Below are 14,067 nucleotides of genomic sequence, written 5' to 3' on the forward strand. Positions count from 1 at the left end.
TACAGAATCGGTTTGCCTACCGATTTTGTTCCCTCTCGTGGCACAATTCAAATGATACTTGATTTTGGCGTGACCACTTTTTCCTTTAAAAAAGTACAAAATCGGGAGACAAACCGATTCTGTACCTGTAGAAGAAAAGAAGGCACAGAGCAACAAGGAGTTTAAAGTGCAGAAAGATTGGTTTTTCTACATTTTCTATAACTTTGACTAATTTCTGGAATATTCATAATTTTTGTACAGAAAATTCAGATATCTGGTGAAACTGAAATAAAGACTACATGGTACATGAAATCATCAATTCGAGCTGTTTCTATACATGCGAAAAAAATTCTTCAAATTTCAACCGTCTTATATGAAATCATAAAACCCGAATCCCGCATTTTAAAAATTCTCTGGAATTTTCGTTTGAGTTTGGTGAAACACCTGAGAATCTAGCGTGGCAGTTTAAGAAGATCCCTTTTCTTCAAAAAAAAAACTCAACTTTCATGTTAGGACCTTGTTATCGGTGTCCGAAATCCAAATTTTGTATCTCTTTTTCTCGAAAAGGTCGTTCAAGACTTCTCTGGAATGTACTTGTCTAACTGGAAGCGAGGTATACGAACCTGTCTGGAAATTTTGTAGGTCAAGTGGGTCAGTCCCTAGGCTTGTTGTTGGCTGTGAAAAGACAAGTGTGACAGGAGAGGGGGTTCTCTTCACACCTTCCAAGTGAAAAAAGAGTCCCCCATGTCCCTCCCTCTCTAATCAAATTATTCAGCCTCGTTTTCTTCTCTTTTCCAGACGACCAACGAAGAAGAAGACACTATTTCTTTCCCAATGGCTTCTGACCAACCACTGACCTTTTTTGCTTCTTTTTTCCATGATTCTATTTTCGATGACAGCTTCTTCTACACCACGTCTTCTACTTTTTCTTCTTCCACTGGTGGGAGTCTCTATTGTATAGAGATGTATTATGTTTCATAATTGCCTTTCCCCCCTACTCTCCCCCAACTTTTCAAAGTTTTTGTTGCTCTTTCTCTCTTTCCACTGAAAAAGTTTTTTTTTTACTTTCTCCACTGAAAAGTAGCACATTTTTAAGTGGATTCTTATTGAGTGGAAGTGGAGAGAAAATTTTTCGATTATCTCTTTTTTAGATGTTTGATTATTCAAGTGGTTCTTCGGAGAAATTTTGAACTTGTGGAACTCTCTGGAAATCCTTGAAGTTTATTTCTTGCACTTGGAAAAATTAGTTCCAACTCTTCCACCGAAAATCACAGCATTTTCAGATCATGGCGTAATATGCTGTTTGATACGCAAACACCGAATTCATTGTTTGTGTATTAAGCACCACATATTACGACCATTTTTGATGTTCAGACCAACTTTGACTCACTTTATCTCAATTTTTGTAAAAGATATCAAATGGTGGTCAACTAACAAAATATTTGTCATTTTACAAAAAATATTTTATCCGTTGGCCGTTTTTTGATATCTTTAAAAAAACCGAGATAAACTGCTTCAAAGTTTGGTTACTCAAGTTCGTTAAATCCGATGTATTGTACGCAAACACGCAGTGTTTTGCGTACAATAAAACGCAGTGTTTTGCGTAAAATATGAGAAAAAAAAGCCCCTTCTAACCTCTTTCCAGGTAAAATCTGGATGAAAAAAAGCAAAAAAAGGTGTCGAAAATTGAGACTCAACCTTTTTTCCCCTCCAATTTTACGCCTTTTTGCCTTTTTTTTTGCTGTCAGGGACCCGTCTAATACTCTCTTCGTTTTTTGCTTTCATAACACAATATGGGGACCCTGCTACCAAACAAATTTTTTTTGGTCCCCTATTTTTTTTGAAAGAGAGAATACAGAGAATGAGAGGGGAATTTTGTGGGGGTGAAAAAAAAAGGAATTTGACACTTTTCTTCTTCCTCATTGAATTTTGATTTTAGATTCCTTTTTTTGGTGGGCGGTGTTCAATTGGTCCTCAAATTCGTGTGATACGATGTACGGTACGCAAACACGGTGCATCGTTTTTGTGTGAAAATCTGACGGCATTTTGAGCTAGAAGTTTGAATTTTTGACTTGGGGGACTCAAAGTTTAAAATTGAAAGTGAAAAATCCAAATTTCTTCACTCAACTTTGAATTATTAGAAAAACATTCCAGAATTTTTTGATTTGTCTGAAAAATTGAGAGCTAACTAAACAAAAATAGAGCTCCATTTTTGTAATTACTGACTTTTTTGTACAAACGTGCTCTAAAGAGATATGCCACGTGGAAGTGGTGTGCCCGCCCAGCCGATTCCCTCCTTCTTGGGGGGACGCTTCTATGCACCATATCTCATTAGGGCGCGTTTGCACGAAGAATTTGTCAACTACAAAATTAAAGCTCTACTTTTGTTTATTCATCTCTGAAATTTTCAGCAAAATTGATAAATTCTGAGCTACTTCTGAGCTACATTTGACTATTTTCCATTGAAAAGTCAAAAATATGACTTTTTAGGGTTCTGTGTTTTTCTTTGAAAATGTTGAAAATTTCGTCTTTATTATTCTGAATCCTAGTACACTTCAAGCTTTCCGAAACTGTTAAGATTCACGATTTTTTGAAACAGTTGGAACTTTTGAGCGGGAGGAATTCTGACTAGAATATTCTGAATCAAAAGTAGTAAATGCAAATTTCTCTCTTTTTTTTAAAGACTAACTTTTGCTTCTTCTGAAAAAACTATTCAGAAGACCGGCAAGACCATCATCATCTCATCTTTTACACGACTTCTCTTTGTTCTTTTCCATATTTTTCACTTTTTCCTTCTCTTCTGTTCGTCTTGGGTTTCTTCTCACTTCTACTTCCCTATACCACCCATGTTTTTTCAGAGAAATTTCTCTTTTTTTTCTAACGAAGTAACTACACTGACGCATCATTATTTGAGAATATTATTCACTTTCTCAACACCATCCCCCCTCCGGGCACTTTTTCTTTGGATAAAAATGAGATATCGAGTGTATAATTATATGTGGTGTGTACTTTCTATTTCACATTTTCCACCCATTTCCCCATTTTCGATCACTTTCACTTTTTGCTCTCCTTTTCCTGGGAGCTACACAGATGTGACTTCTGGAGAAAGGAGAGTAAAATTATGATGGATGACAATAATTTTAGTTCTAAGGGAAGCCAAGATTTGGATTTCGCCTTTTTTAAAAATTTGGTTTTGTAGTCTTTGTCTAGTCAAATAATGACTCACTTTTTTTGTACTAGTCATATAAATTTTAGGCATTTCGTTTTAAAGCATTTTCAAGTCTTCTAAAGCAATTTTCCCATTTTTGAAGATTAGCAAATTTTCTAAACTTTTTTTCTAATTCCAAAGTTTATAATCCGTTAGATTAAGACACATATCTAGGGGGTATCGGAAATATGTCATTTCCGTGTCTTTCTCCTAACAAGACGCCGTCGTCATTTTCTTTTTTTCTTTCTAGAAACTTCTTTTATTTTTCGTTTTGAAAAAAAATTGATCCACTTTCTTTCTTGCCCATCCTCCAAAAATTAGCTTCGTCAGTAGAATATTCATATTTTTTGGCATTTTACTTTGGCACGTACTTTGTCAGTTTTTTGAGATGTCGTTAAGTTTTAGCTTTTTTTTCCTTTCAAATTTTCACATAAAAATTTGCATTCTAGAAAATTCGAATTTTTGACGAAAAACCCAAATTTTCAAAAAGTGCCGTAAGATATAGTACATAGTACGCAAACACTGTAGCCACGTACAGTACACCACACCTCACGATAATTCACTAGAATTCTCTAGAAAAATCTTTTCCGGTGTAAAATCATACGATAAATTCGAGGGTGACATTATTTTTGTCTGAAAATTCGACTTTCAAATTTGTGCTTTCTTGTTATTGTGTGGTGTGACAGCCCTTTTTGTATTTGTTCAGAAAAAAAAAGGAAATAATGAAAAAAGAATAGGAAAAAAACTCTTGAAATTCTTCTCTCTTCTGTTCGTTGTAGAGAGTGTGTTTGTATGTGTAAGTAACTAGTTAACTATTCCCTTTTTTGCTTCTTTTACTTTTTTTGAGAGTAAGGGAAAGAGAAAAAAGTAAGAGAAGTGTCAGAAGGCACACTCAATTTTTTGCTGTTGTTTCACTTATAGGATTTTTTCTGGCGAGTTTTGGTCTAGAGGCCTTTTCTTGGGCATGTTGCATGCTAAAAATAATGGTACCTCTGAATTTCCCGTATGATTTTACCCCTGAATCCAACTTTCTAGAGAATTTTGGGGAATCGTCGTAAGGCTTGGTGTACGATACGTGACTACAGTGTTTGCGTACCATACACTATATCTTACGATGCTTTAAGCTAGAGTTTTGAAAATTTAAGTTTCTTTGTCAAACTTTACGGGGGTTTCATTCTGTCGACAGATTTTTGTCAAAATTCGAGTTTTCTAAATATCAAGTTTTCATGTAATTTCAAAATTTTGACAGCAAAAAAAGAGTCTGGTCAAACTGCCGAGCTATTTTTCGGCTGAATCTCTTGGTAACGTTAATCAGCTATTCAGTTCAATTCGTATCTTGACTCATTTATGTTTTCGGAAATGTAATTTTTCCCAAAAAAGTCATCTCCAGAATTCCCTTATTGACGCATTCTGTTTTTTCCAAGTACTCAGAATCATATTGGTAATTGGTGATTGTCTTTTGAGCTCTCAATGAGCATGTAACCGACGTCAATGGAAAATACTCTAATTTTAGCTTCTCATTCTTTTTTTAGCTATCTTGAAGGATCTAGAATACCTGAAAAAATCTACTTGTTCAGCAAAAAAAAAAAATTTTGGAGTCCAGAAAAACAATTCCAGAATTTTTTGATTTGTCGGAAAAATTCAGAGCTAACTAAACAAAAATAGAGCTTCATTTTTGTGATTGACAACTTTTTGTGCAAACACGCTCTAACGAGATATGCTACTTGAAAGTGCCTCCCCATAGTACAGATCTGCGAAGTTTCTATGCGCTATATCTCATCAGGGCGTGTTTGCACAACAAAGTTGTCAATTGAAAAATTGAAGCTCTATTTTTGTTTAGTATAATTTGGAATTTTTAGACATATCGAAAAATTCTAGACTCCTTTTTAGTGGCTCGAAATTGACTAAACATATTTCACTGAAAAAAAGCCATTTTTGGTGTCATCTCCAGGTCACGAGGTTTCCAAAATCTGAAATTCCCTGAAAATCCTCCTACATTTATTTTGTTTCCTGTCGAGCCGACTAGTTTACGATCTAGGTCACACCAGCTGAGCTGAGCCCCAGAAAAGTGGGGCTAAGCACTACAAGTTGTTCTCCACTGTCTCTTCTTTTTTTTTGACGTCATCCGCCCTCCAGAAGAGCTGGAGTTTTGTTTTTAGCAATATTGGAGTTTCAAAAAATTCAAAATTTCACTCTTCTTGCGTATTTTACACCATTTTCTACACGACATTTTTCATCAAATTTTATTGCTCATTGAAAATTTGAAAATTTTAGCTCTCATAAAATGATTCCTAGGGACCCCGTCCTCCTTTCATTGACTAGTTCATCTCTTTTGAGTCCCTTCCCAAATTTATAAATTATTCTTGAACCCTTTTTTTCTATATAATACCCCTCTAGATCGTCACATGGGTTCTTTTCCCGCCAAAAAAGTGCCACGTCACATGTTACTTGACCTAGTAAGAAGCCGTAGAAAAATTTTTTTGATTTTTCGAAAATCCCCAGGAGAACACTAACGGCTTCTTTTTCTTTTTTTTTTCTTCTGGTTTTTCTAGTTTTCAATGTCACATATAAAGTCTTCTGTTCCTTGGTTCGACGTCGTCTGAACTGAAAGAAATTCATTTTTCAAGAATTTTCTCACTGAGAATTGTCGAATTTCAAAATGCACTTCATTTTTTTTTTGTGATGATGAAGAGTCAAAGAAGACGTGGAGAGCATCAGAAGAGAAAGATGAAGAAGAAGACCAAATGAAATTGGAGACTTTTGAAAGCTTTTAACGAATTTTTGAAGTCTCCGTGGGTCCCTTTTTGGGCCCTGTTGGTTTTTTTCTCCTTTTTGTTTTTGGTTTTGGCACTTTGAAAGAGAAAATATAGTAAAAAAAAAACAAAATGAGATACTTGAACTTTGAGGTTTTAGCAGTTAGTCATAGAAAGCAAATATTCGAAAATTTTGGGATCAATTTCAATGAGATGGTCTATTAAAGTCTTGTTTTCGCCGTTTTTTTCAATTTCCGAACTTTGTAAATGTGTAGATCAAATTGTAGTCTATAAAAATGCACACATTTATTCAGTTAACAGTTTTACCGCCTACTCTCTCGAACAAGGTACACGGCTTGAAATATTTTATGCGCTCGCGCTGAAGAAACAAATCGCCTCTTCGTAGCATTACCTCATTGAACTAATTCAATTCATAAATGAAGTTATAGCGTTCGAAATTTTACGCATTTCGTTAGTGAACAGTTTTCCTCTATTTCCTCTCTCAATCGAGCTACACGGCTTGAAAGTTTTCATGGCGCTGAAGAATCGAACTGTCTGGTTTCTCTGCGTCTCTTTGTATCTCGTACGCACATTTTGCTAGTTAACAATTTTTAACACATTGAAAAACATCCTTTTTCTTTATCCTCTCCTCCTCTGAGGATATCGTAACCCAAGTTGTCACTAGACTAATTCCAGACGATCTTCTTTTAAAATTATCTCTTGAATACCGTAACCCAAATCGTATACGAATATTGTAATCTCTCTGAACTCCGTAACCTCTTTCAATACCGTAACCCAAATTATTCTTTCTAGCACCATCACAAGCCTTGGGGTGTGTGTCTCTCAATAAACGTTGTTGCAAAATTTGTTTCTGTACCGGCCGAAGCTGGCGCCGGCTGGGGGCCACGGTGCCAATGCCACACCACCCTTACCACCACCAATGGGCACCCCAAGAATCTATTCCAACAGCATCAACAACAATGTGTCAAAAACGACGGACTCGTTTCTCTCCAACTGTACACCACCACCATCTAACGATGCCATGACCACGGATCCCTCTCGGACACCATCCACGTCATCAATGGTTCCGCCGAGTCTAGTGGTTCCTAGCTCACCGGGCATTTATCAGTACAACGATAGCCCACCATCCCCCGTGTCACCGAATCCTCCTATCAAACGAAGTGCGTATAGGATCCAAGAAACGTATGAAGACAGAAATGGAGGAAGGGAGAGGATCTATACAACTAGTTTGGCAAGGGTGTACCTGGAAAAAGTGATGCCACCACCAGAAGAGCCAAAGGATTGGAAAACGAAGGCAAAGACAAAACCAGCTAGGGCGTCTCCAGAGCCAGATTTTCAAGAATCCAACATCTTCTTTGGAAAGGAATTCCCATCGACCAGTGCCGGACCTCCCCAAGTACACAAATCAATCTCCTATGCGGCTTCAAACGATGTTATCCAGTTAAACAAGAAACGTACGAGTATCACAACTTCTAAAACGACATCATCCGGTATTAATCGACGAGTAGAGACTTCACTTCCACCGAGACCCCCAACGTCTTCCTCTTCTGACCCAATGAGACAACTTTTAACATTTTCAAAGTCCTTCAAAAAAGTGCGACGCGCTCGCTCAGCAGTGCCACGGCGAAGGAAAAGGAAGCGGGTGAAAATAAAGAGGTCTAGAAGTTGTCCGAATTTATGGAAATGTGAGAGGGTACCAGTACAAATGCGAAGTAAAAGTTTGACGTTTCTACGGGTTCCCAAGAAATTGGTGCCTCAGAAACCTGTGAAATCAGTGCGAGTGAAGATACCAGCGGCACGATGTGAATCGGATTCCAAAGCGGCGCATAACAAGAAGAAACAATTGTTGGATGTTTATAAAGATCGAGGAAAGAAGGTGTGGCTCTGATGGGTGTAGAAACATACTTCAAGTATATTGAGAAAGAAAATTTATAAAAATCAGTAGTGTAGCTTCAATGGTTTTCGAGATACCGTAAAACCTGTGATAGAGGGGACTCCTCCTATTTTTGAGCTCATATATCTCGATTCCTGTAAAATATATCCACAAAAGGTTAACTGATAAATTGTTGATCATAATATCAGTTATTTTATCATGTGACAAATTTTTGTATCTTTCACAGGAATCGAGATAAGTTGGTTCAAATTTGAAAGTTCAGGGGCTCTTCCATTACAGGTGTTACGATAAAAGGGCTTCCTCACTTCAAACGCGAATATCTCAAAAGCCAAATTATCTACTAGAAATTAACAAACTAAGAAAATGTAGCTCTTAAAAGTTTGAACATTCTACAAATCACAAAATTTTCAGAGCACAGTACTCGACGGCGACGGATGCTCCGCCGCGAACGCCTTCTACAAGTCCATCGATGCGGCTCCCAACATGAATGTGGCACGCAACAAAACCAGTATCCCACTGGTTTCCGAACTCGTAAGTTCTTAGAATTTTTTCGATAAACTTTTATTAAAAATAATACATAGAACTTCTAATACGATTGATGTACTTGAAATTTGTGCACTTTTTTGTCAACTTCTACAACTTTGTGATCTGATTAACAATTTTGTATTTTTAAGATTCTGACCAAGTAAAAAAACTAGACATTGAAAGAAACAAAGCTGGGTACAGTGCCAAAAAACTGAAAAGTAGAACTAATGGAAACTAGGCCACTATAGAATAAGTTAGGCCACCGTAAACTCTAATAGAATGCTTCCGAACTGTCAACTTCGAGCTTAGATGTCATTTTCGGGGAGAGATATTTAAAAGTGGTCAACTGATAAAATGTTTACCATAATATCATAAATATTTTGTTAATTAATAACTTTTTGATAGCTCTTGCAAGGACCGAGATAATTTGTCTCAAAGTTGAACTAGGCTATTTCGAATATTCTAGGCCACCATCTGGAATCTTAGGCTATTTTGATAACCTAGGCTACCTTGCAATTCCTAAGCATGTCAAATATAAAACTCAAAACCTAGGCCACCTGGTACTGTACCCAAAAACGTGTGGAACACCATTTATCCTCCTTCTTACCCCCTTTTTATTCACAGATGTCCCCCCACCCCCTCTTTAATTTTGAAAAATGGATTACTATAATGCATTTTTCCACAATTTCAGGTTCTAAAGGTAAGACCATCCACATCCCACACACATTCTACCCAGAACACCGGTAAAAAAACGTCCGCAACATTTCTTTTTGCATTTAGAATTTTCGGCTCCGCTATTTTTCAGTTTTCCAACTTTTCCAAAAAATCGCTAGGAAAAAAATCGCTAGCTTTTTAAGTTCAATTTTTAACGCATCTTTACATAGAGAAACCGTCTTTTTTCTTAGCTTTTTTGAGTTCTTTTCCTTATTTGCATGAATCGAAAATAATCGAAAATTTAAGAAGGCTGATTTCTCTCTACCGCTTCTCTTCCCCAATTTCTGCCCCACCTTGGTTGCTTTTAACATGTTTCAAAGATTCAAAAAAACGATTAATTGTGAAAACGCGCTCTACTGATAACCCTGATTATCTTGCCAAGAGAGCGACTTCACAAATTGAATCGAACGCTTTTGCTATGTGAAAATTGATAATTGCATGATGAAAAAGAAAATGAAAAACCGCTTAGCATGTTGGGGTACCGAAACTAATGGGGAATTGAACATTTTCAGACGATGGCCACAAAACGAGCCCAAGCTGGATTGGCGAATGCAGCTAAAACAACGTTCGCGGACACGGAATTGGTAAGAGCTGGGGACAAAATTTGGAAATTTGGGTTCAATTTTTTAGGGTTTTTTTTAAAGGTTTTTTCCAGATATTTTTAATTCTGAAATTCCGATTTTAATTTCAAAACATTCTACTTGAAATTTCACACATGTCTGTGCAATTTTCAACTCTCTTCCAGAAGCGGTGATACAGGCATTTGAAAATTTGGAAGCTAGAGACACAGGCGACGAGACGCACGGCGCCTCTGACCACCTGAAGTTTGAATGATTGTATCTCGGCTCCTCGATGGGCTATGAAGATGAAAAATGCACGGAAACGAAAATATGAATTTTTCAAAACCTTGAAAATTTTAAATTTAAAAAAAAACCATGGATTCAATTTTTTGGTGTTTTTTTATTGTTGTTATTACGATCTTCAAAACTTCAGAATTGTAGAAATTCAGAATTTCCGATTAAGCCATTCTAAAACTCTGCGTTTTTTTTTTCAATTTTGAGATTTTTTTTCGGGTCTTCGGACGTTTTGGGAATTTATTCCAAATTTTCTCACTTTTTTGGGTTTTCGCACACTCCGAAGACACTTGGCTTGTAAAATAGTCTGAGAAATATCATCGCAATCCTAGGCCATTTTTCCCAGTCCTTGGAAAAGAAAACCTCAAAGAAAGTTTATAAAAAATAATAAGCCGGATATTTTGAAACAAAAAAGGCCCAATCGATCACTTCACAACTTCAACTCCCTCCATTTTCCAGAAATCCCACGTGTACAAGAAGACCCTTCAAGCGCTTATCTACCCCATATCGGCGACGACCCCCCATAACTTTGCAACTACCACATTCCAGACCCCCACATTCTGTTACGAATGTGAGGGACTGCTGTGGGGATTGGCACGTCAGGGGCTCAGATGCACACAGTGTCAGGTGAAAGTTCACGAAAGTGTCGAGAACTTTTGAGTGCCGACTGTCTGCAGAGAGCCGCCGAGAAGTCGTCGAAGCACGGTGAAGCGGACCGAACGCAGTCTTTGGTAAACGTTATCAGGGATCGGATGATAATCCAGGAACAGAATAAGCCAGAGATTTTCGCCATGATTCGCAACATCTTCGATGTGGAGGAGAATATGCAGAAGCAGACGTTGAAGAGTGTCAAGGAGTCGATTTTGGAGGGAAGCAGCAAGTGGAGTGCGAAGATTACGTTGACCGGTGAGTTTCGGGATTTATAAGATTTTAGATTTTTTTTTCGCCTTATGTAGAATTACACTGTCGGGGGATGGTACCATGGTAGTCATGTTGGGACCGCTTTTATGATCGATGAAGCTGGTGGTAGACTAATGTAGATTTACGAACTTTGGACATTTCTTGTATCAATTCACTCTAGCCCATGTACTCAAGAAGTCCATTTTCAGTGCTCTGCGCTCAAGGGCTCATCGCCAAGGACAAAACCGGCAAAAGTGATCCGTACGTGACGGCACAAGTGGGCAAAACGAAACGACGCACACGAACCATCCATCAAGAGTTGAATCCGGTCTGGAACGAGAAGTTTCACTTGTGAGTTTTTCTTTTTTCGGGTCACACAGGTCCCTATGGACCTCCAACCCGTGAAATATGAGTAATGTCCACCACCCAATATGTTTTTCAGTGAATGTCACAACTCGACGGACCGCATCAAAGTTCGTGTGTGGGATGAGGATAACGATTTGAAATCGAAACTCCGTCAGAAATTAACCAGGGAATCTGACGACTTCTTGGGACAAACTGTAATTGAGGTCAGAACGTTGTCCGGAGAAATGGATGTGTGGTATAACCTCGAGAAGCGTACCGACAAATCAGCGGTTTCCGGTGCTATTCGTCTTCACATTAGCGTTGAGATCAAGGGAGAGGAGAAAGTGGCACCGTATCATGTACAGTATACCTGTCTGCATGAACATCTGTTCGCGGCACACTGTGTTGATGATGAGGTCAAATTGCCGAAAGTCAAGGGGGAGGACAGTTGGAAGGTGTGCTTCCAGGAAACTGGACAAGAGATTGCTGATGAGTTTTCGATGCGATATGGTATTGAGAGTATCTATCAGGTGAGTGGGCTCTAGAAAACAGTTTGTAGAAAATTCGGATTTCTTGTTTTTTCAAAGAATTTTACTTCAAAAGGACCTTCAAAAACTTATAAATCCAGGATCACAGTAAATTAATAGAATATCCCCTAACTGAACTAAGCCAATTTATCTCGGTTCCTGTGGAAGATATCAAAAAGTGGTTGACTGACAAAATGTTTATCATGAACATTTCGTCTGAGAATCTTTTTTCGATAACTTCAACAGACACAGGATAGATTGATTCAAAGTTACTTAAAACTATAATTGAAAGCTCCAATAAAATGTGAAGCTTCGAAAGTTCAAGAAAATTGAATAACTATAAATGATATCATCTCATCTATTCCAGGCGATGACCCATTTCGCGTGCCTTTGTACCAAGTACATGTGCTCAGGTGTACCAGCCGTTTTGTCAACACTTCTTGCCAATATAAATGCGTAAGTTTTCTTTTTTTTGAAACTTGACACCTTCTACTACACCATACAGAAGAGGTGACGTCTTCTTATTTTTAGAAATAGGCTCTTTTTCTTTTTGGCATTCGGAAGAGAGCTTAATCTGCTAGACACACATTTAAAAAATATATAATTTTTTGTATAGTCGTCTTCATTTTCATTGTTCCTAAGACTTGAAGACTTGGCGTCTTCTAGAAATCTACCTCATTTTCTTAACTTCTACCTGAAAAAATATGAGGTGAGCAAAAAAAAGAGGGCTATGCGCCTTTAAAGACTACTGTAGTACTCAAATTTATAGTCATTTCGAAGCTCGAGATGAACCCAAACTATCTAGATTATCAATAAAATTGAATTGCTTATTTTGAAGAAGGTATACTTAGTTTTTCAGCTATTACGCCCATACGACTGCCACGTCGGCAGTCTCGGCTCCTGACCGATTTGCCGCTTCGAATTTCGGAAAAGAGCGATTTGTGAAGCTGTTGGACCAACTGCACAACAGCTTGAGAATCGATTTAGGAGCTTATAGGGTGAGTTTGAATCTTCGGAAAAAGTTTTTGTTAATTTTTTAAAGTTTCGACAAAAAAATTATTGGAATTTTTGAAATACAAAAAATATCTGAAATTTTTTTCTTAAAATCCAGATTCTCTGATCTTTGACTATTTTTCTCACGACATTTTGAATTTTTCCAAACTACAAATTCCCATATTACGTAAATCTGAAAGCGTCTTCTGTGACTACTTGTTTCAGTGTCTTTTTGGCTGGAAACTATTGACTGAAAATTTGAGATATTTCAAATTCAAATATTATGAAACTAAAATTGCCGATGTTTTTGAGAAAAATACTGGTGGGTTTATTTTTTGGATTTTTCTGTTTTTTTTTTTGAAAATGATGAAAACTCTAATATGAGATTTCTCGATTTCCAGATTTTAAGACATGGAATTCTAAATAATTCGTTAAACCGAGATTCTGAAATGTAGAAGATCCCAAGATTTTGAAATTCTGAAATTCAGAGATTCTGTAAATCTTACACTTTTTGAATTTCAGAATCTGGAAACCTTAGCATTCCAAAATCTTAGATTTTCTTAGAAATCCAAAATTCAATTTATGGAATTCCTTAGAATCTTAAAATCTCAAAATCTTACTATTAGAATATTAGAATTTCAGAATCCAAGAATAGTATCAATTCCACATATCCAAAAAAGACCCCAAAAATCGAAAACTCCGGAAAACTCCAAAATCTCCAAAGATGAAAATAATACGAAATATCTGGAAAACCTAAAAAAGATTTTAAAATGCTTTCAGAAATCCAAAATTCGATTATTCCGATACTGGAATTCTTGATTCTAGATTCTGGATACTGGGTTCTGAATCCTGAATCTTGAATCCTGAATTCTGAATTTTGATTTCTGGATTCCAAAAATTTTTTTTCTTCCAAAAATCCAAAACTAGCATCCAAAATTATACTTCCTCCCTACAAATCCACTCTCCTATTTCCTATTTCCTTATCCCCTAACTCTAAATATCTTATCACTTTTTTTCCAGTCTTCTTTTTTCTAGTCTCCATCTCATCAACGTCTTCTTCTTCTTATTTTTCTCCAACCCCAAATCCACATTTTCCACATAATTCATTCACTAATCGGGGTGTGTTGTGGAATGGATGAGAGCATTAGAAAAGAAAAAAATGTGATCCTTTTTTTTTTCTCAGAGAGCTATTCATGTTTTCTCCCTCTTTTCCACTCTCCTGGCTTAGTTTCCACGGGATACCGGAGACAAGTGTTCTTCTTCTTCTTCTTCTTCTTCTTCTTCTTCTTCTTCTTCTTCTTCTTCTTCTTCTTCTTCTTCTTCTTCTTCTTCTTCTTCTTCTTCTTCTTCTTCT

General features: G+C 37.0%; 1 protein-coding gene across 1 annotated transcript in view; it reads left to right on the forward strand.

Moving 5' to 3' along the window:
- The window catches only part of Cbr-unc-13, a gene marked incomplete at both ends in the record, with an annotated part of 40,376 nt that overhangs the window by 18,900 nt on the left and 7,409 nt on the right, over window positions 1-14,067 (forward strand). Inside the window, 9 exons of the mRNA XM_045237114.1 lie at window positions 6,827-7,837; window positions 8,267-8,386; window positions 9,607-9,725; window positions 10,408-10,553; window positions 10,576-10,854; window positions 11,058-11,199; window positions 11,291-11,723; window positions 12,088-12,176; window positions 12,580-12,718. Of these exons, the coding sequence (XP_045094707.1) occupies window positions 6,827-7,837; window positions 8,267-8,386; window positions 9,607-9,725; window positions 10,408-10,553; window positions 10,576-10,854; window positions 11,058-11,199; window positions 11,291-11,723; window positions 12,088-12,176; window positions 12,580-12,718 (2,478 nt within the window). The remainder of the gene's footprint in view (window positions 1-6,826; window positions 7,838-8,266; window positions 8,387-9,606; window positions 9,726-10,407; window positions 10,554-10,575; window positions 10,855-11,057; window positions 11,200-11,290; window positions 11,724-12,087; window positions 12,177-12,579; window positions 12,719-14,067) is intronic.

This window comes from Caenorhabditis briggsae (genome assembly GCF_000004555.2).
Source record: "Caenorhabditis briggsae complete genome, chrI, whole genome shotgun sequence".
Taxonomy (NCBI): domain Eukaryota; kingdom Metazoa; phylum Nematoda; class Chromadorea; order Rhabditida; family Rhabditidae; genus Caenorhabditis; species Caenorhabditis briggsae.